We start from the raw sequence: 21,580 nt of genomic DNA on the forward strand, positions 1-21,580 counted from the left end.
CCAGTGCTAATATTTTATTCCAACAGGAAATACGAATTTGGGTTCAGAAGATGATGTTTTTTTCTGGCTTGATGACTTTGAGTATGTTATACAAATGAGCCAAAAATAACCTCAGTCTATTGACCCCGAGGTTGTCTTATTTCTTTACCTCAGGCTGAGACCCATTACCCTGAAAGCCTGCTGGAGCCAAACTCAAATTTTTATACATCCAATTGCTTTAAAAGTATCTGAAATAACCATGACCACATATATTTTTAAATAAACTCTACACCCAACGTGGGACTCAAACTCACTACCCTCATATCAAGAGTCGCTCGCTCTACTCACTAAGCCAACCAGGCACCCCCCCCCATAACCACATTTTTAGCCATTTATAGCCCGGCTGCTTTACATACTCCATGAAATTGGACCTAACATACAGATAAAATAAACCCTGGGCCATAAAGACCACAAGCCACTGCTGCCCTTTGGTGATTTTGACCCAGGCGCTCTCCAACATGCTGCTAAATCACATCGCCTAGACTCGCGAGGCCCTCTCGGCCGATTCCCTTCTCTCCCAGGAGTTAACTTGCCTTCCCCCCCACAGCCCCCTTCCAAACGGTGGCAACCACAAGCCTTAGCCTCCAGACACAAGCCTTGACCTCCCACAAAACTGTCAAAGCCTCACCCAAATAAATCTTGTGTATCCTACTGCCATCTTGTGGTCATAAAGTTTTCTTTCGCAGCCCCAGAAATCTGAATATTCACAACTCATTTTTTCTGGTTTACCTAGAATCCCACTGGATGCTACAAAATTAACTCATTTTTATTTTTTTTCAAGTTTATTATTATTATTTTTTTAGAAATCTCTACACCCAACATGGGGCTCAAACTCACGACCCTGAGATCAAGAGTCCCATGCTCTTCCGACTGAGCCAGCCAGGTGCCCCCAATTAACTCATTTTTAGAACAAGGAATTAAAAAAAAAAAGAATTTAGACATGAGGGGCACCTGGCTGGCTCAGTTGGTGGAGCTTCGGACTCTTGATCCTGGGGCCGTGAGTTCAAGCCCCACCTTGGATGTGGAGCCTACTTTAAAAAAAGAATTTAGACATGAAATGATTGTGGTTTTCAGACAGGAAATGATTGTAGCTTGGACCAGTTATTCTAGTTAACACTAGTTATCTATTGTTAACTAATCATCTAGGTCCCCCTACATATCTATGGTACTAACTCGTTATTCCAAAAGAAAATAAGAATTTACATTTGAGAAGAATGGCTTTTTTAGCTTCCTGACATCGAGCATTACTAGCTATTTCCAGATATCTCCTGTAAACTAGTTACCTATGAACCACTATTCATTTCAGATTTATGAGTTCTTTCAACATGAAATATAAAGTTAGAAAAACAGGGGCACCTGGGTGGCACAGCGGTTAGGCACCTGCCTTCGGCTCAGGGCGTGATCCCGGAGTCCTGGGATCGAGCCCCGCATCAGGCTCCCTGCTCCACTGGGAGCCGGCTTGTTCCTCTCCCAGTCCCCCTGCTTGTGTTCCTTCTCTCACTGGCTGTCTCTCTCTCTGTCACATAAATAAATAAAATCTTAAAAAAAAAAAAAAAAAAGAAAAGAAAAGAAAAACAAGAAATACAAAGCTAGAGTAAGAAGGAAATAGTTTCCAATTCAAGGCTTCAACTACTTCTACTAATATTCTTTAGGTAGTTAGTTACCTAGGTACCATCATGCATCTGCGTTATTGACTCATTAATCCGCCACGAGAAAAAAAGGAATTTGAAGTCTAGGAGAACCGACATTTAAGCTCCTAATTTCAACTATTTATTCTAGATATCTCTCCAATATCCACAGTACAGAATCATTATTCCAACAAGATTTAAGACTAATAGGGGTTCCTGGGTGGCTCAGTCGGTTAAGCGTCTGCCTTCAGCTCAGGTCATGATCCCAGGGTCCTGGGACTGAGCCCTGCATCAGGCTCCCCGGTCAGCGGGGAGTCTGCTTCTCCCTCTCCCTCTGCCCCTTCCCTGGCTTGTGCACTTTCTCTCTCAAATAAATAAATAAATAAATAAATAAAATGTTTTTTAAAAGAAATAAGACTGTTATTATTTTGTCATAAAATACAGATAAAGCAAATTTACCATCTTAACCATTTTTATGGGTGCAGTTTGGCGACATGAAGTGCATTCACATTGTTGTCCAACCATCACCACCATCCATCTCCAGAACTTTTTCATCTTCCCAAACTGAGACTCCATACCCATTAAACAATAGCTCCCCAGTACCACTTCTCCCAGACCCTGGGAAACTACCGTTCTATTTTCTCTTTCTTTCTTTTGAAGATTTTAAGTAATCTCTACATCCAACATGGGGCTTGAACTCACAACCCCAAGATCAAGAGTTCCATGCCCCACCGACTGAACCAACAGGTGCCCTTACCATTCTACTTTCCCTTCCTTCCTTCCTTCCTTCCTTCCTTCCTTCCTTCCTTCCTTCCTTTTTAAAGATTTTATTTATTTGAAGAGTGAGAGAGAGAGCGAGCACAAGCAAGTGGGGGGCAGAGGGAGAAGCAAACTCCCCACTGAGCAAGGAGCCCGATGCGGGGCTTGATCCCGGGACTCTGGGGTCATGACCCGAGACGAAGGCAGACGCCCAACCGACTGAGCCACCCAGGCGCCCCTAATTTCTGTTTCTACAAATTGAACTACTCCAGGTATCACAGATAAATGGAATCATTCAATATTTGTCTTTTCGTGTCTGGTTTATTTCACTTAGCTTGATTCCTTCAACGTTCATCCATGTTGTAGCATGTGTCAGAATTTCATTCCTTTTTAAGGCTGAATAATATTTTGTTGTATGTATATACCACATTTTATTTACCCATTCATCCATCAGCGGACATTTGGGTTGTTTCCATCTTTCAGCTATTGTGAATAATGCTGCTCTGAACAGGTGTATACAGATATCTGTTCAAGTCCCTGCTCTCAGTTCTTTGGGTTGTATACCCAGAAGTGGAATTGCTGGATCATATGGTAATTCTGACTAAGTGTTTGAGGAACTGCCATACCATTTTCCACAGTGACTACACCATTTACATCCCCACCAGTAATGCACAGGGTTCCAACTTCTCCACATCCTTACCAACACCTCTTATTTTCTATTTTGTGGATAATAGTCATCCTCCTGGGTGTGAAACAGTATCTCGTTGTGGTTTTTATTTTTTTTAAGATTTTATTTATTTATTTGACAGAGAGAGAGAGAGACAGCCAGCGAGAGAGGGAACACAAGCAGGGGGAGTGGGAGAGGGAGAAGCAGGCTCCCAGCGGAGCAGGGAGCTGGATGAGGAGCTCGATCCCAGGACCCCGGTACCATGCCCTGAGCTGAAGGCAGACGCTTAACGACTGAGCCACCCAGGTGCCCCTCATTGTGGTTCTGATTAAGACTAATACGTAAGAAAAATATGTTTTTAGCCTTTTGGCTTCAAATATTTATTCTGCTTTTATATGGTTAATTCTATTTAAATCTCTCCGTGTAACTGTCATTATCTACATTATTCACTGGATATTTAAAAAAATAAGAATTGTGGGGTACCTGGGTGGCTCAGTCGTTAAGCGTCTGCCTTCGGCTCTGGTCATGATCCCAGGGCCCCGGGCTCGAGTCCCACACTGGGCTCCTTGCTTGGCAGGGAGCCTGCTTCTCCCTCTGTCTCTGCCTGCCACTCCCTCTGCTCTCTCTCATTCTCTCTTTCTGACAAATAAATAAATGAAATCTTTTTTTAAAAAGTAAAAAGAAATCATAGGGACACAGTTAAAAACATGACTTTTATCATTCTCGAAATTCTCTGAATTCTTCACCCATCCTTGAGAAACGGGTAAAATTGAAAACCATCAAAATAATTGGACTTCTTAAAAATTGGATTGTATGAATGGAAGGTGTTTATAAGAAGTGATGACTCTGGAGCTTACCATCCCAAAGGACAGCACTGAATAGTTAATCTGTTCCTTGAGGGACTAGGATGCTGATGTCTTTCGGATACGGATCATTACGTGATTGCTGATCTTTCACCAGAGTATAAGTTAGCTTTTCCTCGCACCAGGTCCAGCAAGTTATTGGGCACTGGGTATATACATATATTTTTTTTCCTAACTGTAGTCAGAGGGAAGTAGCAGGGTGCACAGCGGCTGTCATTTAGCGGTATTGGACACTATGCAAAACATCACTTTAAGGGAGAAACAGAGCCCTCAATCTGCCCTGGCTCTTCTTTATTTGATATTTATCAGTGGAGAGCTAGAGCTCTGGAAGACAGTTCTAGACAAAGGGAGATGGAGGAAGACGAAGAGGAGGAGGAGAAACAGGAGAAAGTGGAGGAGAATAAAAAAGTGGGAACATGGGGCACCTGGGTGGCTCAGTCCGTTAAGTATCTGCCTTTGGCTCAGGTGATGATCCTAGGGTCCTGGGATCGAGCACCGCACCGCCTGGGGCTCCCTGCTCTGCTGGGAGGCTGCTTCTTCCTCTCCCACTCCCCCTGCTTGTGTTCGCTCTCTCGCTGGCTGTCTCTCTCTGTCAAATAAATAAATAAAATCTTAAAAAAAAAAAAAGTGGGAACTAACCCAAGTCCCCAGCACCTGCCCAGCCCAGAAACACGTGCGCTTTTGCAGAGGACCTGCAGCGGGGGCGCGGAAGCGGAGCTCAGCAGGCAGAGGGTGTAAGCCCCACAGTCGCGTCCAGCACGTGCAGCGCAAGCATTCTTGGATGCTCAAAACAGTGGACAGGTTTCTCCATTTCTACTCTTGATGTGAATTCCTTAATACAAATCTGGGGTATTTGTTCCTATCGCAAGAGGGAGGTTTGGGTTTCTTAGAGCGTGCATCCGAGCACCCACAGTGCTCTGTAAAACCCAACCTCAAGCTGCCGCTCCGGAGCGCCCAGGAGAGCTTGATGGGCTCCACTTTCCGCGCGTATGGCAAAAACCCAGAGCAAGCAGCCCTCTAGCTAATCGTTTCGTCCGGTCACTAGCCCGGTTCGTGGACTCTGGGTGCGAACGGAACCCAACCAGAGTCCCATCCATTGGTCACTGACTTGCCGGAGGGGAGAGTCGTGCTCAGAGCCCACACGGCGACGGGGATCCCGTCGCTTCAGTGCTGGGGCTGCCACGAAGCCCCCCCGCAACTTCTCCAGCCCTACCTCTGCGTCCCTCGCCCTGGAGGAGCTTAGGGCGAGAACCCTGCACCGACCCGCGTGCAGCGAGGGCAGGCGGCGAGACGTTCTCCCAACGCGTCTCCCAGGGCTCGGGAGAGCTGTGGGAAGTTTCCTTCCCCACCCCTTCCCCGCCCCCGGCTGGCTGGCACCACCCACCACCCCCCACGCCAAGGCAGTGCCCCGCGGGAGTCGGGAGTTGTCGCCCCCCCCCGCGCGCGCCCCCTGGCGGTAGCACCCTTCCGGCAAACGCTCCGCCTACTTCGTGGCCACGCCCCGGCCTCGTGCTCGCCCCGACAAGTCCCGCCCACCACACACCTGGCCGTTGGAAGTAACGGGGATCGACGGCGTCTAAGAGCGCGCGGACGTTGAAGCTGAGGTAGAGGCGTAGTAAACCGCACCCCGCACAGAGACAGGCCCGGACCCCGGAGTCTCCGCCGGCCGCCGCGCGAGTCTGTGGAGGCGTTCTGGACATGGAGCCTCCGCCCGAGAGCAGCCAAGAAGGCACCGCTTGCCGCATCCTGGAAGTCGATGAACTTGGAGGAGAACCGTTGGGTGAGTGCGCGAACCGGGACGCGGGTTTGGCGAAGTCTACGAAACGGCCTTTCCCCGGGGGAGGCGAGTGGACGGGACGCCGCAGTGGCGCGGCAGATGTCGCCGCTCTCAGGTCGCCGTCCCACGCGCCCTGGGCTCCAGCGCCCTGATCTCTCTTTTCTTTTCCAGATACGAAGCCTGCGGTGGTCTCCGTAACGGGAGGAGACGTCGAGAAGGAGCTCTGGCCCGAACCTGAGCAGGAAGCCGCGACAGGAGAAGAAAGCCACGGTGGCGCGGGAGCAGCGGGCCCCGTGGACGACGAGAACCACACGGGCGGCGGCTGCGGGCAAGAGCCCCCGCAGCAGCAGCAGCAGGACGAGGCCCAGGCGGCCGCCGAGGGGCCGCAGCCCCAGGAGCCGCAGCAACGCCTCCACCGCAGCGCGTTCCCCCGGCTGCAACTGAAGGAGCTGGAGAGCGTTTTCCAACGCACTCAATACCCCGACGTGTTCGGGCGGTGAGTGGCTTGCTCTGGCGCCCCCCCCCCCCATCTCTAGGACCCTCGGGGACGCCCTGGGCTCTCTCCCAGGTCTCTCTCCCCCCCTCCAAAGCCAAAGCTACCTAGGGGGCCTCGAGCTCTTTCCAAGGTGGGGACGATGCCCCCGTGGGCATCAAGGTAAATATTTTCATGCAGTATATAAACGAATCGTCAGGAAACTCTCGGGTCGGGCTCCTGTTTTTGTAAATAACATTCTATTGGATCACGATCGCGATCAGGATCAGGAGTGACATCAGGGTGCAAAATGAGGCGCGGTTGTGCGAGTGAAGGGGTGGATCTTGCCTTTATTTAACATTCTGATAATTTGGTGGTCCCGGAATTTTTTGTGCATTAGTCTTGACTTTTAAATACTACATTAAAATTGTTAATCTTGAATTCTGAAGTTTTTCAAGGTACCCTTAAATTGTGTACACAAAGGAAGATTGTCCCTAAAGCAAGCCCGGCCTTGGGTATTAAAGAAATGTGTGCTGGGGAGTTGGGGGGAAATATAAATTTAAAAACAAGCATGAAATGTACATTGTATATCTCATTTCATCCACAACTCCAGATACTAAATATTTGCAATTTTCTTCCCTCAGAAAGAAGCTTTCCATACCCATAGATGTGATGGAAGTCCGTAAACCTGAAAAAAGCGATTCGGCTGGGCAGCCATTCTAAAACCTGCTTCAGGAGTTAAAAGCTTTTGTTCTAGACATTCTCAAGTTGTTGTTTTGGTTGCCTTTTCCATGTTTGGGTAGTAAGTTTTGAATTTTAGGGCTTTGGTGAGTGGAAAATGGGATAAGTAAATCCCACTTTATGGAAATTGCCCATTACCGTTAAAGGAAAACAATAAAATAAAAGAGAATTAAACTGCTTGTCTTGTTTCCTGCACAAAATTAAATATAAATAAAGTTCAGCTCTTTCTAACGAGTATCATTCAGGGAGCAATTCTGGGTGGAGTCATGTTGGGGCTGGGTCAAATCTGGGAAGTATGCACATTAACACAAGAAGACCTAGGCTAAGAGAGGATTAGACTATATTGTTATTTTTAATTTTTATTTTTTTAAAGATTTTATTCATTTGAGAGAGAGAGCAGGGGGAGGGGCAGAGGGAAAGGGAGAAGCAGACATCCCACTGAGTGCCAGAGCCTGATGGGGGGCGGGGGCTTGATCCCAGGATGCTGAGATCATGACCAGAGCTGAAGTCCCATGCCACCCGGGTGCCCCTGTACTGTTATTTTATTTTATTTTATTTATTTTATTTTTTTTAAAGATTTTATTTATTTATTTGACAGAGATAGAGACAGCCAGCGAGAGAGGGAACACAAGCAGGGGGAGTGGGAGAGGAAGAAGCAGGCTCATAGTGGAGGAGCCTGACGTGGGGCTCGATCCCGTAACACCGGGATCACGCCCTGAGCCGAAGGCAGACGCTTAACCGCTGTGCCACCCAGGCGCCCCTGTACTGTTATATTAAATATTTAAAACCAGGCATAAGTTCTTAGCTAAATCCACAAAAAAAGTGGATTTATAAATATTCAGGCCTTGGGGTAAGGGAATTATTCCCACACAGAGAACACACTATATGAGTAATGTCTGTTCATTTACACCGAGACTGATGCAGGGAGATAGCTTTTATTTCTTGTTTTTTAAAAGAATTAATTTTTAAAAGATTTTATTTATTCTTTTGAGAGAGAGAGAAAGCACAAGAGCGGGGAAGGTCAGAGGGAGAACCAGACTCCTCGCTGAGCGGGGAGCCCAAATCGGGGCTTGATCCAGGAATCCTGGGACCCTAGGATCATGACCCGAGCTGACGGTAGATGCCCAACCAACCAAGCCACCCAGGTGCCCCATAAAGACTTTATTTATTTGAGAGAGCGCATGAACAGGGGGAGGGGTAGACGGGGGAGAGTGAGAGAGAATCTCAAGCAGAATCCCCACTGAGTTTGGAGCCCAACACTAGCTCCATTTCACAACCCTGAGATCATGACCAAGATTCAACCAATAGACTCAACTGACTGAGCCACCCAGGTGCCCCCCAGGGAGATAAATTTCAAGTCCAAGTGCCTGGTTCTCCTGTTGTTGCTTTAGTCTGTAGTAAAGCACTGTAGACAGCGGCAGCCCTACCTTTTAATTTTCTGAAATACTTTCATGTGTTAGCCTGAAAACATTGCTTAAAATACATTATAGTGGAGGTTGGAGGAAACTGGACATTTGTCTAAAAATTGAAGCAAATGAGAACAATTTTTATGCTAAAACCTGGGAAATAACAATCTTGAAAAAAGTTTCACTGAGTTAAGAAGAGTGAAAAGGTTAGAGAAGAATTGCATACAAACATACCTTGCAGATATGGCACAAATCGAACTTCATGAGTGAATATTCTCAAGGAATTTCTAAGGATATGTTTTTCGATCGTACTATTTTGAAGAGATGGGTTTTATGGAATTTGGTGTTGGTGGCGAGGCTTTCAATTTAGGCCAGATTCCTACCTGTGTTAATTTGAAATAGTTTTTCACGTGTTCAGGCAGTAATGTCTAATTTGTAGGTCAAAAGACTACCATTTGAGACCAGAGAAAATCATAAGTTATCTTAAGAGAGTATTGGTGAAAACCAAAATCCAGGATGAGTTATTAGCTTTGTCCCATGGTATGCATATGAGTGTAGTCGCGGAAATGGGATACAGATCTGGCAGTCTTGAGTTTTAGTGAATTTAGACCCAGTTTGTCTAAATTTTCCTTAACTCTACAGGCTAAAATATCAAGGCAGTATCCGGGGCGTCAGCAACTCTTATGTTCTAGTAAGAAGCCACAATGCCCAGGACTTCCTTGTCAGGTCATCTTTGTAACTCTCAAGAGGTTTTCCGAAGATGAATAACCCCTTAGATACCTTTGAGGGAAACCTGTTTTAAAATCCAACTTGCTCCTATTGAATACTTTTTTTTTTAAAGATTTTATTTATTTATTTGACAGAGAGAGACAGGCAGCGAGAGAGGGAACACAAGCAGGGGGAGTGGGAGAGGAAGAAGCAGGCTCATAGCGGAGGAGCCTGATGTGGGGCTCGATCCCATAACGCCGGGATCACGCCCTGAGCCGAAGGCAGACGCTCAACCTCTGTGCCACCCAGGCGCCCCTGAATACTTTTTTTTTTAAGATTTTATTTATTTATGTGACAGAGAGACAGCCAGCGAGAGAGGGAACACAGCAGGGGAGAGGGAGAGGAAGAAGCAGGCTCCCAGCGGAGGAGCCCGATGTGGGGCTCGATCCCGGAACGCCGGGATCACGCCCTGAGCCGAAGGCAGACGCTTAACGACTGCGCTACCCAGGCGCCCCTGAATATTTACTTTAGACTCCGGAAGCTTTCATCACGTTCAGCTTCCCCCACAACCAGGACAACACTGTCCCTAGATTGTCGGGGGCAGAGGCAGCTGGACACTGATGGTCTGCTGTCAAGATACCGACATTTCTTCATCTTGTTACCAGGCTTAGCGGCAGCAGAAGATACCGGTGCAGTTCATCAGCTAGACCCACATTCAAGAGCTGGAAAAACCATTAAAGAATATTAAAGGTGGGAGGAGAGAGACAAGGCAGGAATTACAGTCAAAAGCTTAGCACGTAGTAGATGCTCTCTAAGGGTAAACCGAAGAAGACGCTGCAGTGGTAACTTTCTTAAAATATTTTACTAATAAAAAAATAGGTTCTCCCACTGGAGTTTAATATCTCAGTGGCATAAAGAGTTGTATGTTGTGGGGTTGTTTTTCTTTTTTTCTTTTTTGTTTTTTAAAGATTTATTTATTTGACAGAGGGAGAGAGTGAGACAGAGAGCACAAGCAGGGGGAGCAGCAGGCAGAGGGAGAAGCAGGCTCCCCAATGAGCAAGGAGCCTGATGCGGGACTCGATTCCAGGACCCTAGGATCATTACCTGAGCTGAAGGCAGACGCTTAACTGACTGAGTCACCCGGGTGCCCCTGTGGTTGTTTTGGTTTTTTTTTAAGATTTTATTTATTTATTTGAGAGAGAGTGAGCACAAGCAGGGGGGAGTGGCAGAGGGAGAGGGAGAAGCAGGCTCCTGGGACCCTGAGGCTGGGCTCGACCCCAAGACCCCAGGATCATGATCTGAGTCAAAGGCAGATGCTTGACCAACTAAGCCACCCAGTCTCCCCTATTTATAATATTCTTAGTTGATCTAACAGATAATGGTTTGTTCAAAAGAATAATAGCAAAAATGTATTCAGTGATTATAGCATATGGATAAGTGAAGGGAATGACAGCACAGTTATACAAGACAGGAGAAAGGAACTGGCCACACTCCGCATAAGGTACTTGTGCTACCAGTGAAATGATCTAGTGTTTCTTGAAAGTGGACTTATTTGTTGTAAATGTATATTGCAAATTCTAGGGCAACCACTAAAAAAAATTTCTAAGTGTTACTGAGATGTTAAGAGAGGAGAGAAAATTGAATCATAATAAAAAGTTCAATGAAAACCAGAGAAGGCAGAAAAAGAGTGGAAGACAAAATAGAAACCAAGAACAATAACAAAGAATAGAAAATGATCATAAAAATGGTAGATATTAATCAAAATATATCAAGAATAATTTTAAATGTGAATAGTCTAAATATGCCAATTAAAAGAGACAGTAAGTCTGGATAAAAAAATAAACAAGAGCCAACTACATGTCCCCTAAAGAAGCCTACTTTACTTGTTTTTAATTTTTTTATTTTTCAAAGATTTTAAGTAATTTCTACACTGAACATGGGGCTTGAACTCACAACCCTGAGATCAAGAGTCACACCCTCCTCTGACTGAGCCAGCCAGGCACCCCAGAAACCTACTTTAAATATAAAGACACAGGGCACCTGGGTAGCTCAGTCACTTAAGCGTCTGCCTTTGGCTCCGGTTGTGATCTTAGGGTCCTGGGATCAAACCCCTCGTTGGGCTCCCGGCTTGGTGGGGAGCCTGCTTGTCCCTCTCCCTCTGCCTGCCACTCCCCCTGCTTGTGTGCTCTCTCTCTCTCAAATAAACGAATGAAATCTTAAATAAATAAATAAATAAATAAATAAATAAATAAATAAATAAAAGACACAGAGGTGCTTGAGTGATGGTTAAGCATCCAACTCTTGGTTTCGGCTCGGGGGGTGATCTCAGAGTTGTGAGATCGAGCCCTGCATCAGGCTCCACACTCAGCATGGAGTTCACTTGAGATTCTCTCTCCTTCCTCCCTGCCCCTCCCGATTGTGCTCTCTCTCTCTCAAATAAATAAATAAATCTTCAAATAAATAAATACAAAGACACAGATAGCTTAAAGGTAAAGACATTGAGAAAGATATATCATGCCAACACCGAGCAAAACAAAGCTGCACTATCTCAGACAAAGCACGCTTCGGAACAAGGAAAATTATCAGGGATAAAGAGGGGCATTACATAACAGCAAAAGACTCAATTTTCCAGAAGGCACCAATCCTTAATGTGTACATGCTTAACAACACAGTGTCAAAATACATGAGTCAAAAACTGACAGAACCGCAGGGAGAAATAGACAAATCCATTATTGTACTTGAGGACTTCAACATCCCCTCTATTACAAACTGACAAAGACAGCAGGTAGAAAACCAGTAGAATCAAATATAATTGAACTAAGAGCACCATCCATAAACCAGATCTAATTGACATTTATAGAATACTTCAACAACAGCAGAATGCTTATCCTTCTCAAGCTCACATGGAACATTCACTAAGATAGACTATATCCTGGGCCATAAAACACACTTCTAGATAACACATGGATCAAAGAATAAACCTCAAGAGAATTAAAAAAAAAAACATTTTGAACTAAATGGAAATGAAAACACAACTTGTCAAAATTTGAGGATGCAAAGGAAATCAGTGCATGGAGAGACATTCGTCACAATGAATGCATATATTAGAAAAGAAGAAAAATCCAAAATTAATAATCTCAGTTTCCACCGTAGGAACCTAGAGAAAGAAGAGCAAGTTAAATCCAAGTAAGCAGAAGAAAAGATATAAAAATCAGAGCACAAATCAGTGAAATTGAAAACAAGAAAACAATAGAGAAAATCAATGAATCCAAAAGTTGGTTATGTGAAAATATTGATAAAAGTGATAAGTATCTGTTCAGGCTAACCAAGATAAAAAGAGAGAAGACACAAATTGCTACCATCAGAAATGAGAGGGGGACATCACTTCTGATTCTGCTGACATTAAAAGGATAATAAAAGCATATTATGAACAACTCTGGCCACAAATTTGATAACTTAGAAACAATGGCCCAATTCTTTGAAAAACACAATCTAACAATACTCATAAAAGAGAAATAGACTATATGAATAGGCCTATATCTATTTTAAATTGAATCAATAATTAATAACCTTCCAAAACAGAAAGCACCAGGCACAAATGGGTTCACCGGGGGAATTCTACCAAATGTTTCAGGAAGAAATGATACGAATTCTCTATAATCTGGTCTAGAAAACAGAACCAAGGGAATGCTTCCTAACTTGTTCTATGAGGTCAGCATTACCCTGGTACTAAAACCAGACAATACATTGTAAGAAAGGAAAACCAAAGACCAATTACTCTCATGAAAAAATGCAAAAATCCTCAACCAAATATTAGCAGATCAAATCCAACAATGTATGAAAAGAAGTATATACTATGACCAACTAGGATTTATCTCAGCTATGCAAGGCTAGTTCACATTCAAAAAGTCAATTAATATACTCCATCACATCAACAGTCTAAAGAAGAATGACATGATCATATCATCAGATGCAGAAAAAGCACTTGACAAAATCCAACACCAACTCATGCTAAAAACTCTCAGCAAGGGGCTCCTGGGGGATTCAGGGGGCTAAGCATCTGCCTTTGGCTCAGGTGATCCGTGGGATCGGCCCGCATCAGGTTCTCTGCCCCGCGGGGAGCCTGCTTCTCCCTCTCCCTCTACCTGTCTCTCCCCCTGCTTGTGTGTGTGCCCTCTCTCTCTCTCTCTCTCAAATAAATAAAATCTTCAAAAAAACCAAAAAACCTCTCAGCAAACTAGGAATGTAAGGGCAGCTCCTCAACATGATAAAGGACATCTATGAAAAACCTACAGTTATTAACATACGTAGTGGTGAGAAATTAGAGGCTTTTACCCTACTACGATCCGGAAGAAAGCAGGGGTGAGCTCTCTAACTACTCTTATTGAACATCATACTGGAAGTCCTAGCTGATGCAGTAAGACAAAGGAAAAAAGGTATGTAGATGGGGAAGGTAGAAATAAAACTGTCTTTGTTCACAGATGACACGATTATCTAGGGAGAAATTCCCAAAGAATTGTTAAAAAAAAAAAAACCAACAAACAAATCTTCCTAGAACTCATAAATAGTTATAGCAAAATTGCAGGGCACAGGTTAATATACAAAGCTCAATCACTTTCCTATATACCAGCGATGAGCAATTGGAATGTACAATTTAAAACACAGCATCATTTATATTAGCACCAAAAAATTGAAATAAAAGGCATAAACCCAACAAAATATGTGCGATATCCCAATATCTGTATGTGGAAAACTATAAAACTCTGACTTAAGAAATCAAAGAACTGAATAAATAAAGAGACTGTCTGTGCTCATGTAAAATGTAGGAGAAAATCTAGGTAACCTCGGCCTTGGCAAAAAGTTTTTAAAATCTTTTTTGAAGATGTATTTATTTATTTTAGGGGGAGAGAGCGAGCGAGCATGCGAGTGGGGGGGAGGGGCAGAGGGAGAGAGGAGAGGGAGAGAAAGGGAGAATCTCAAGCAGAGCCCCCACAGAGCCCCGAGCCCCGAGATGAGCTTAATCCCACGACCCCGAGATCGTGACCTCAAGATCATGACCTGAGCCGAAACCAAGAGTCAGACCCCACCCGACTGAGCCACCTAGGTACCCCTGGCAAAGGGTTTTGAAATACGACACCAACAGGGGTCTCCATGCTCAGCACCAGGAGTCTCCTGAAGTTTCTCTCTCCCTCTCCCTCTGCCCCTCCACCCCTCACCCCCCGGACTCTCGCTCTCTGTCTCTCTCTCTAAAATAAATAAATGAATCTTAAAAAAAAAAATACAACACCAACAGCACAATCCATGAAAGAAAAACTGAGAACTTGGACCTCATTAGAATTAAAAATGTGTGCCCAGGGGGGCGGTCAAGATGACAGAGTAGGAAAATCCTGAGCTCACCTCCTCCCATGGTCACACCAAGGCTGCATCTATGTATAGAGCAATTCAGGACCAGCAGCTCAATTCTTGCACACCTAAAGATACAAAGAAAAAGCCACATCAAGAAGGGAAGGAGGGACAGAGATGCAGTCTGTTCAGGACCCACACCCCCCAGGGCAGTGACCCACAAGTGGGAGGACATCACAGGTGTGGACATCCTCCATGGGGAGCAAGGGTTTAAGCCGAACATCAGGTACCTCCCGCCCTGGAGACCTCCACCAGGAAGATGATCCCATATAATGTCTGGCTTTGCACATCAGAGGGGCAGAACTCCCGGGGAGTCAGAGGGCTGTAGAAAACTGCCGCTCCGCGGCTAAAGGGCCTGTGCATAAACTCGGACCCAGCACAGGGGCAACAGCTTGAAAAGCACCTGGGCCTTCCATGAAGATTTACTGACTAATGTTAGGGTATGTGCTGGAGGAGCAGGAATCTGTAGGTTCTTTAGGACAAAAGCATTGTCAAAGGAAATAAAAAATACTTTGAGGCAAATTAAAATGAAAATATAAACTTAAAAAAGTATTTGGAAAAAAAATTAAAAAATAAAGGTGCGCCTGAGTGGCTTGGTTGGTTAAGCGTCTGCCTTTGGCTCCTGTCGTGATCCCTGCTCTCCCCCTGCCTCTGCCTGCCACTTCCCGTTTGCACTCTCTCTCTCTATCAATTAATTAATTAATTAATTAAAAAATCTTTGGAACACAGCAAAAGCAGTTCTAAGAGGGAAGTTCAGAGCAATACAAGCCTGCCTCAAGAAACAAGAAAAACCTCAAATAAACAATCTAACCTTATACCTAAAAGAACTAAAAGAACAAAGTCCGAAGTTAATAGAAGGAAGGAAATAATAAAGATCAGAGCAGAAATAAATGAAATAGAGACTGAAAAAGCAATAGGAAAGGTAGTGAAATTAAGAGCTGGTTCTTTGAAAAGACAAACAAAATTGATAAACCTTTAAGAAAAAAAGAGAGGGGACTCAGGTGAATCAAATCAGAAATGAAAGCGGAGTTACCAGTGACACCACAGGAACACAAAGGACTGTAAGAGAGTACTACAAAAAATTATATGCCAACAAATTGCACAATCTGGAAGAAATGGATAAATTCCTAGAAACATACACTCTTCCAAGTCTGAATGAAGAATAAATAGAAAATCTGAACAGGCTGATTAGTAATAATGAAATTGAATCTGTAGTCAGAAGACTCCCAACAAACAAAAGTCCAGGACCAGATGGCTTCACACTTCATACCAAACGTTAAGTTTTTAAAACTTTTTAAATTATTTTGTAGTATCATGCCAACGAGAGGGGCTGGGGCATGGGTTTTATCGCTGGAACTAAAGTGCATGTCTACCAGCCATTGGGCAGGTAGACCAAGGGCTGTTGCAAAGTCGGCTTTTATAGCCAGTAGATGGGAAAGTGTACAGCCTGGTATCCCACAAGTTAGGGATAGGTTTTCCACCCAAAACTTTCTTTTTTAAAAGATTTTATTTATTTATTTGACAGAGAGAGCACAAGCAGGGATAGTGGCAGACGGAGAGGGTGAAGCAGGCTCACTGCTGAGCAGGGAGCCAGAAGCGGGCTCCATCCCAGAACCCTGGGCTCATGACCTCAGCCAAAGGCAGGTGCTTAACCGACTGAGCCACCCAGGTGCTCCCATCCAAAACTTTCTTATTAGAAATTTCTCCAAATCCCCACCCCAAATCATATAATTTCTCCTACTCAGTTCAGTCCTTGGCGCTCATCCCATGATCAACTGTTTTTACATAGACGATATCCAGTAGTGCGGTTCACTTTTTCCATTTACATTATGTTAGCATCTTTCCCTTAAATTCCAAAAAAGGAGATTTCCAATAATTGATGGCATTAGTTTTCATGGTCTGATAAGTTACTTCTTCGGAGGAAAGGCCCAAAAGGCCATCTAGCTACTAGTAGACTGGATTCTGAATTTCCATAGTAAACTCATTGCACCTTCAAAAATTAAAGTCAGTAAATTAGTGTTCAAATATTCTTTCTTTTAAAAACAGTATGAAATGAATAGAATAGATAACCATTAACCATGTATTGCTTGAGCTAGTGTATGATGGGACCAGTTTAAGGGGCTGGACAAGAAGGGGCTTACAAATTCCGTTTGCTGGTGCATATTAGTGGAGATGAATTTCTGGGGAATGAATAAGCAGTTTTCTCTGGGCTGTGAGCTTAACTGTAGTGTATCGGGCTCAAATTATTAACAAAGAATTTGCGCCCTCTAAGCTAACTGGGCAAATGCGGCTTAAACATCACAGCTCACCACCAATATTGATAAACCCTCCTTATTTTGTTTGAGGTTAGAAAGAAAAAATTGGGGGCGCCTGGGTGGCTCATTCGTTATGCGTCTGCCTTCAGCTCAGGGCGTGATCCCAGGGTTCTGGGATCGAGCCCCACATCGGGTTACCTGCTCCGCTGGGAGGCTGCTTCTTCCTCTTTCACTCCCCCTGCTTGTGTTCCCTCTACGGCTGGCTATCTCTCTCTCTGTCAAATAAATAAAAAGAGAAAAGAAAAGAAAAGAAAAGAAAAGAAAAGAAAAGAAAAGAAAAGGAAAGAAAGAAAGAAAGAAAGAAAGAAAGAAAGAAAGAAAGAAAGAAAGAAAAGAAATATAAGGAAGAAAGAAAAAATAAGTTGGGGGGGCGCCTGGGTGACTCGCTTAAGCGACTGCCTCCGGCTCAGATCATGATCCCACCATCCTGGGTTCGAGCCCCACCTGGGGCTCCTTGCTCAGCGGGGAGTCTGTTCTCCCTCTACCTCCCCCCCTCGTGCTCGCCCGCGCTCTCTCAAATAAATAAAAATCTTTGAAAAAATTGTGTGTGGGGTGGTATACTCCTACACACAGCCACACACATGCAAACAACGTATATATGTAAAGTTACATTGGCTTTGTTATTCACACGGCCGCTCGGGGAAAGGTCTCCTGTGGCCTCTCGCCCTTCCCTTCAGGTATTTCAACTCGAGGCTAAAGCAATGACTCGTTCTCTAGTCCAGTTTAGATAGGAGCAGCCTCACTCGGGACCGGAAGGGTGAGTGGATCCGGTTGCCCCACGGACTTCTTTACACCGATACACACATCTCCGTCTCGTGGGCAGGACCGCCTAGGTCGGGGGAAGGGATTTGCCGACGTACCCGGAACTGTTTCCAAGGTTTCCTCAGTTTCGGGCGGTGGCGCGACGGCGGGTTTGGGACCAGACCAACCGAGATCTTCCTAGGCTCGCGAGAGCGCCCCCTTCTCTAGCGGCTTAGGGGACCCAGCGGCCGCGATGGCTCCGGTGTCGGGTTCGCGCAGCCCTGAGGGGGAGGCCTCGGGCTCCGGGGGAAAGCGTCGCAGTTCGTCGAGGAGCCCTAAACCCAGCAGATCCGCCCGCTCCCCGCGGGGCCGCCGCTCGCGCTCGAGCTCGCGCTCGGACTCGTGCTCTCGGAATGGTCTCAGCCATCAGCTGGGCGGCTTCAGTCAGGGGTCGCGACACCAGTCCTACCGATCCCGCTCGCGGTCACGCTCCCGGGAGCGGCCCTCTGCGCTGCGGGGCAACCCCTTCGCGTCAGCCTCCTCGACCGCGTCTTATGGCGGCTACTCGCGCCCCTACGGGAGCGACAAGCCGTGGCCTAGCCTTCTGGACAAGGAGAGGGAGGAGAGCCTGCGGCAGAAGTGAGTGAGACGGGCACTGGGAGTCTGACTTGCGCTTTTCGCTCTCTGCCGGGCGCCCCTGCCTAGCCCTTCAGCCCCACCCCCCTCCCCCGACAACGCCTTTTTCCGCCCGTTTCTCCCCTTGGGTTTTCACTCGTCCTCGGGCCCCTTCTCCCCGCGCCCTGGTGTCTTCGCTGCTTCTGCCTCCTGGCTATGCAGCGGTTCCGTCGGGAGCCTCAGACCTACCCGAATTACAGTTTTCGCTTGGTTGTGGCTGTTTTATTTTGCTTACTTTTTTTTTCCAAGCGTGCTTTTATTTCGCGCTCGATTGAGCTCTTGGCAAAGGAGACCTATTAGCCCAAAATGAGCAGTGCCTCGCGCTTTGTAGGCGTACCACCGTACCTTGCTGAATGATCACACAGGTTGGAGGTGACAGGACGTGTACAGTGGAAATGTCGTGTAGCCAGTCGGGAAGGCTGGGGATGAAGAGTTTAAATCGGAGGGGAGAAGAACCCCTGAGACCAGATGATTGCATGTGGGAAAAGTGACCTGCTAAACTGTTGATTACGCTACGTGGAAAAAGGCCCTGTTCGGTGGTCTCAGTGTGACCGTGAAAACCGAGGTCAGGGTGAGATCAGGTGTCCTCTCATGAGTGCGTATTGGGTGGAAAAGTGGATAGTTTAAGAAGGAGAAAGGGAAAGGGTTATAATTATTATCGTGTAAGTCTTAATAGCTAATGGTTATTGAGTGTTAAATTCTGTCAGGCGCTGTACTAGGTGCTCTACAGGTCCCCTGTGTGTGTGTGTGTTTTTAGGATTTTTTAAATTTATTTGACAGAGGGAGAGAACAAGCAAGGGGAGCAGCAGGCAGAGGGAGAAGCAGGTTCCCCGCTGAGCAGGGAGCCCGCCCCCGGGGCCCGATCATGACCCAGCAGAAGGCCTGCGCTTAACCAGCTGAGCCACCCAGGCGCCCCTACATGTCCTCTGTGTCAAAAAAGATTTTTAAGAGTAGCACAGGCATGGAGGGGCAGGTTAAGATTCCAAAGCTGGGCGACGTCTCCATAAATCTCTTTTTTCCCAAGAATGGGAAGTAATAAAGGATAGCGGTGAAGAGGACGGGCTCCAGAATCGGAATGCCTGAGTTTGAAGCCATGCTTTGCTGTGTAATAGTTGTATGACCTTGAGCAAGTTTCTTGAACTTCTCTGAGCTTTATTTCTTAACCATTTAAAAAGGCTAAAATTAGCGCTGAGCCTTTAGAGTTGTGATGATTTAGTTCCTGGGACATAATAATTAGTCCTTGAGTGTTAGCTATTGGGTTTTCCTGAATGAAAGCAGAAACAATAAAAAACCTACTGAGTTAGGTTGGAGACCTACCTCTCCAAATTAAATTTTTCAGTTACCTCCTGGCTGTGTTCGTCAAAAAGCAACCAGCTTCCTACTGGACGATCCTCATCAAAAGACAACTAATGAATCATCGAGCCTTACATCGGAAACCGGGGATGTACTGTATGGTGACTAACATAATATAATAAAAAATCATTAAAAAAAAAAAAGATATCAGAACTTCTTGGGTGAAATTTGCATTTGTACATTTAGAAGATCAATAATTTACCTTACGAGTACAGATGAAGCTGGGGGCAGCAGGGATGAGAACGTGACTGTTCTTACAGCCTGTCATACTTCCCCCTGCATATATAGTCCAAGTTGGGTTATAAGTATAACCCTTTTAGGCTCTTTCTTCAAGTGGGAAACCTGAGTCTAATTCTGCACGATTATAATCTTTTCTCCTAAATAAAGAAGTAAAAAATAGTATATTCAAGCAATCAAACCAGTTTATTTTGTAAGGGGTGGGTGTGTGTGTGTAACAAATGGAATCACAAGGAGCTAAACTTTGAGGAATTGAGCCTTTGTTTTTTGTATTTTGTTTGTGAGCAAAATTAAAAGAAAAAAATGACAAATTTTTCCTGTCCTCCAAGAGTAGATAGAGGATATAGTCCTTTTCCAAAAAAAAGGAACTAAAGGGAAAACAGAAAAAAAAAACCCTGTTTCTCATTTAGGACAGTTTTTGTCAAATAAAACTTTTCTTTCATTTTCAGAGCTTTCTTTATTTTCTGTTTCTAATGCTTCATTTTTGTTTTCTTTATTAATTCCTGAGTTTTTGAAAACGGGTTTGACTAAATCAAAAGTAGAGATTGCTCTTTACTCTCAAAAATGTATGTAAACAAGTTATTTCCAAATATAAAACTGTTTGTGTCACATATTGCAGAAGACGAAATGAGCAATTAGGAGCTAGGTCATGCAAGAGGCAGAAGAGATGCACTTGACAACCTTTTAGGCTGTATTTCTGGCCTGGCCTCAGGCTGTCTGTAGTCTGTGCCATTTGATAGTACTATCAAGAACATCAAATTACAATGAGTATACTTAATTTATTAATTTAACTTTTAAAATAGGAAAATAGGACTTAACTGGACTCCTTTGAATTGATTATATATTTAGGAGACCATTTAGCCATGGAGTTATAATTTATATGCCTATATCTTCTAGGAGATTAAGTGAGAGAGAGAGGATTGGAGAATTGGGAGCTCCTGAAGTATGGGGACTTTCTCCAAAGAATCCAGAACCAGAGTAAGTGATTCAAAAAATACTGTTAAAAGATGTAACGTTTGTTTAAATCCAGAGACTATTGTCAAAATTTTTGTTAAATGAATAACTTTTAAGTACACTTTACGTTTTTTCTTCTTTTTTGTGATTTATGCTATGCTACCCCCTAGAATTTAAAAACATTGAACATACCTAACGATTAAAACATGTTGCTAGTTGATTTTAACATATTAATTGTTTTTTATTTATTTGTTTATTTTTAAAGATCATATTTGTATTAGAGAGAGAGAGAGAGAGCACAGGTAGGCAGAGCGGCAGGGAGAGGGAGAAACAGGCCCCCCAGTGAGCAGGGACCCCGACGACTCGGGCCTCGATCCCAGAACCCTGGGATTATGACCTGAGCTGAAGGCAGCCGCTTAACCAACTGAGCCACCCAGCACCCCTTAATTGTTCTTTTTAAATTGTAATTCAGGGGGGGTGCTAATTTCCTATTCATAGAAGGGTTCAGTATTAAGACAAATACATTTATATTATTTTGAATTGTTTTTTCTCAACCTAACAGCAGATTGCGTGTCACATGTTAGCCTTACAAAGTGATTTTTTTTTGAGTTAACAGTTGACAACATGGATGGTAGAGTAGGGTTTTCTTATATATATATCATTTGCAGATAGTGACAGTTTTACTTCTTCTTTACCAATTTGGATGCCTTTTATTTTTCTTGTCTTGTGGCTGGGACTTCAGTATTATGTTGAATAAAAGTGGCGAGAATGGACATCCTTGTCTTGTTCCTGATCTTAGGGTGAAGCTTTCAGCTTTTTACTGTTGAGTGTGATGTTAGCTG

General features: G+C 44.6%; 2 protein-coding genes and 1 long non-coding RNA gene across 17 annotated transcripts in view; 2 read left to right on the forward strand and 1 right to left on the reverse strand.

Moving 5' to 3' along the window:
* The first annotated feature begins 2,085 nt into the window (after positions 1–2,085).
* Positions 2,086–7,107, forward strand: LOC148106867 (uncharacterized). Its single transcript, XM_087859708.1, has 3 exons — positions 2,086–5,736; positions 5,905–6,229; positions 6,850–7,107. Exons 1-3 carry the CDS (start codon positions 5,655–5,657, stop codon positions 6,926–6,928), a joined length of 486 nt encoding a protein of 161 aa, XP_087715834.1. The 5' UTR covers positions 2,086–5,654; the 3' UTR covers positions 6,929–7,107.
* A 2,092-nt stretch (positions 7,108–9,199) lies between these two features.
* On the reverse strand, positions 9,200–17,518 carry LOC148106868 (uncharacterized). Of its 2 annotated transcripts, none has more exons than XR_015723374.1 (3): positions 17,389–17,518; positions 14,458–14,531; positions 9,200–9,782 (listed from the first exon to the last, which is right to left on the reverse strand). It is a non-coding gene; the product is annotated as an uncharacterized LOC148106868 (long non-coding RNA). The 2 variants fall into 2 exon arrangements; XR_015723375.1 differs by lacking the exon at positions 17,389–17,518 and adding an exon at positions 16,917–16,993.
* A 114-nt stretch (positions 17,519–17,632) lies between these two features.
* LOC123803754 (NF-kappa-B-activating protein-like) overlaps positions 17,633–21,580 on the forward strand; it is a 39,903-nt gene continuing 35,955 nt past the window's right edge. For 6 of the 14 annotated variants that reach the window (XR_015723338.1, XR_015723337.1, XR_015723340.1 and 3 more), the window contains exons 1-2: positions 17,633–18,158; positions 20,682–20,762. Coding sequence is in view for 3 of the 14 variants with exons in the window: in XM_087859753.1 (XP_087715879.1) it covers positions 17,773–18,158; positions 19,534–19,648; positions 20,682–20,693 (513 nt within the window). In the remaining 11 variants the exon portion in view is untranslated. Of the gene's footprint in view, positions 18,159–19,533; positions 19,649–20,681; positions 21,345–21,580 lie in introns of those variants that run through there. The other 8 variants (XR_015723343.1, XR_015723342.1, XR_015723345.1 and 5 more) reach the window with 4 other exon arrangements.

Source organism: Ursus americanus, chromosome X, assembly GCF_024610735.1.
Source record: "Ursus americanus isolate L20-20 chromosome X, mUrsAme1.1.p, whole genome shotgun sequence".
NCBI lineage: Eukaryota > Metazoa > Chordata > Mammalia > Carnivora > Ursidae > Ursus > Ursus americanus.

Bases quoted from the DNA above. Each gene is read 5' to 3' on its own strand.
- LOC148106867 (XM_087859708.1), top strand. From the start codon at position 5,655: ATGGAGCCTCCGCCCGAGAGCAGCCAAGAAGGCACCGCTTGCCGCATC. The intron at 5,737-5,904 runs GTGAGTGCGCGA...TTTCTTTTCCAG, and splicing joins ACTTGGAGGAGAACCGTTGG to ATACGAAGCCTGCGGTGGTC. The intron at 6,230-6,849 runs GTGAGTGGCTTG...TTCTTCCCTCAG, and splicing joins TACCCCGACGTGTTCGGGCG to AAAGAAGCTTTCCATACCCA.